This window comes from Drosophila simulans, unplaced genomic scaffold, assembly GCF_016746395.2.
Source record: "Drosophila simulans strain w501 unplaced genomic scaffold, Prin_Dsim_3.1 Segkk87_quiver_pilon, whole genome shotgun sequence".
In the NCBI taxonomy this organism is placed as follows: Eukaryota; Metazoa; Arthropoda; class Insecta; order Diptera; family Drosophilidae; genus Drosophila; species Drosophila simulans.
Window position 1 is genome coordinate 1,460,676 of NW_025416883.1, and position 2,616 is coordinate 1,463,291.

At 53.4% G+C, this 2,616-nt stretch overlaps 1 protein-coding gene across 1 annotated transcript; it reads right to left on the bottom strand.

Annotated features, from left to right (window-relative positions):
• Positions 1–201: 201 nt before the first annotated feature.
• Positions 202–576, bottom strand: LOC123327451 (antifreeze protein Maxi-like). The gene has a single exon (XM_044923872.1). The coding sequence runs from the start codon at positions 574–576 to the stop codon at positions 202–204; it is 375 nt and encodes a 124-aa protein (XP_044779807.1).
• Between the last annotated feature and the right edge of the window lie 2,040 nt (positions 577–2,616).

Sequence of the window (2,616 nt, forward strand, 5' to 3'; positions counted from 1 at the left end):
TCGCGTGACTCCTGGCCCGCCGTTCTCCAGCTGATCGCTTCCGCCTCCTCCCAAACACGGGCTTCCGGCGCGTCCTCGGACTCCATCGATGCGGGCCACGTCCACGTCACCGACTGTTGGTGCCACAGACGCCCTCCCATCTCGACCGTGCGGACCACCTGGCCGACGTGTGCCTGTGGAATCTCCCACGCCTGTTGTCTGTCATACCGTGGGCATTCCCCCTCGTGGGGTGGTGGTGTCGGCGTGCGAGGATGCGGAGGTGGCGTTGACGGCGCGCGCGTCGGCCGTGGTGGCGTCGGCAGCGGCGCCATCGTCGGCCGCGGAAGTGTCAGCAGCGGCGCTGGCGTCATCCGTGGTGGTGTCGGTGCCGTTGACTGCGTCGGCGGCGGCGACTGTCGTTGTGGCGGTGGCTGTCGTGGCGGCGGCGTCAACGGCAACGGCGGCGGTGGTCGAGTCGGCGGCGGCGCCAACGGCAATGGCGGCTGCGGCGACGGCGGTGGCTGTTTTGCCAGCGGCTGTGTTGGCTCCGGCTGCTCCGTTGTTGGTGCCCACATTGCTTCCTCTTGCATCCACCATCTGCTAGAACGGCCGCAGGGTGGCGACTCGCGCCTCCATGAATCGTCTCATGTCCACCGGATCCTCGGTCGGCGGCGCGACTCCGAGGCTTATCCGTCCCTGTCCCTGCGTATCCCGCCGGACGCTCCGGTAAGCCATCCACGCTTTGGCCATCCGCGCGGTCTCATCCTCGTCTGATGACACCTCCGGCGTGACCGTCTCGCCACCGTCATCGTCTTCCTCGCTCTCAGAGGAGAGGGTGATGACCTCGGCCGCGCCCTCCGTCTCCGTCATCGGTTGGTCGTCCTCGAGTCAACGTCCTCCACACTTCCCGGAATCCGGAGATAGGAATCGGAATCCCTACTTCATATCGCCCCGGGCTGTTCCCCGGCGCCGGTCTCTCGTACTCCCCGGGCGTGAAAAACGTGTTCTGCCATGATAATCTCGAATTGAAAAGACCGGCTCGAGCCGCGCTCTCCGCGACGAAACCTCTGTCTTCCTTCTGCTCCTTGTGCCGTTATTCCGTGGGCCCGTACTGGTAATGGAGCTTTTCCCGTCCGTATACTCGCTGTTTAGCTATTGAGCCTTTTCAATAGCTGTTGCGAATAATAAAACCGAAGAAAGTTTGCTTTTATAACGACAGTTTTTATTTTGCGAATTGTTAATATTTTACGATAGCGAAAATCGAATGCGTAAGATTAGTCTTTTCCGAAACACGAAGAATTGGCAACTGGCGGGCAGGCAGCCGAAATGCAGCGCCCAAGCTTAACGTAGGTGGCTAACAACAACAAACAAGGAATGAGCACCGTACAGATAAATGCGTGCGAGAGCAGCGGTTTGCACTATGGGATTCGCAACTGCTACCACTGATTAATTTGACTTATAATATTAAAGAATATGATTAGTCTACTGTACAGTTTTGGCGGCTGCATGACCCAACACTCGCCTTCCACGGAATTCGCAGCTGTGTGTGTGTGTTAACCGTTAACGGTTCTTGTAAGGGTCAGTGGAGTCAGTGGTTGGTACAGGTGGTCCCAGGACGAGCGTTGCCTCGCCCAAGGACGATACACCCTACCCCATAACATCCTAAACCCAGACCGACCGGCGGGTGGTCTTCCAGAGGAGACGACAGCGACGTACTGGGTTCGAGAAGGACATTGGAGTCAGTGGTCGGTACAGGTGCTCCCAGGACGAACGTTGCCTCGCCCCAGGACGATACACCGTGCCCCGTAACATCCTAGTCCGACTCGTCGTCCGCGTCAAGAAGCAAGCAGTACCACGGAGGCAAGGCGTTGCAGGAGAAACGCCGCAGGAGAAGTGAGATCTCCGAAGATATAATATATGAAACAGTAGAATAAACGGTTATATTAAGAACCCATTGTTTTTCCTTGGTCGGGCAATCACACAAATCATAAATTTGGTGGGACGAACGCACAAACTCCCTGAGCTAGCCGCTGCAATCCGTAGCGAGCGAAATAAGAAAATCAGTTCGTTACAGTACCATTCGGCTTTTGTGATTATTTTGAACTTTTTTGATTGCGTTCGCTGAATTAGCTGTAATTGCGAGTTACTGGCAGTTCCTCAGAGTTCTTTTAGCTTTTAAAGCGAACGGTCGTGTTTTTTTTGCTCCCCGGTTTTTACTTTGTGTTTGTCAAACCAGCCGCGGTTTTTAAAAATTTTTCTTTAATTATCATATATTTAAACATAATTATTAAAGATCCGTTCGCTTCGCGAGTGATTCTTTTGTGATTTGTGCAGTAGTTTAAATAAATATACAAAGTATTTTACATTTTTCGCCTTTGTGTTTTGTTAACTCTCCCTTTTTGTGCGTTGTTCGCAGTGGTGTTTGGTGTTGTTTTTTGCATGCACATAAACTGCACTTTTCGCTCTCACTCTCTCTCTCTCTCTCCTTCGCTCTCCCACACAAAATCTTAATTTCTCAGCGTGCAGACTGCTCTCGTGCGGTTCTTTTAACAGCTTGCTTGAAAGTTTTTTCTTGTGTTTTCGTGCACAGTGGTCTGATTTTAGACAAATATGGAGGAGACCAAGTCTACATCGCCG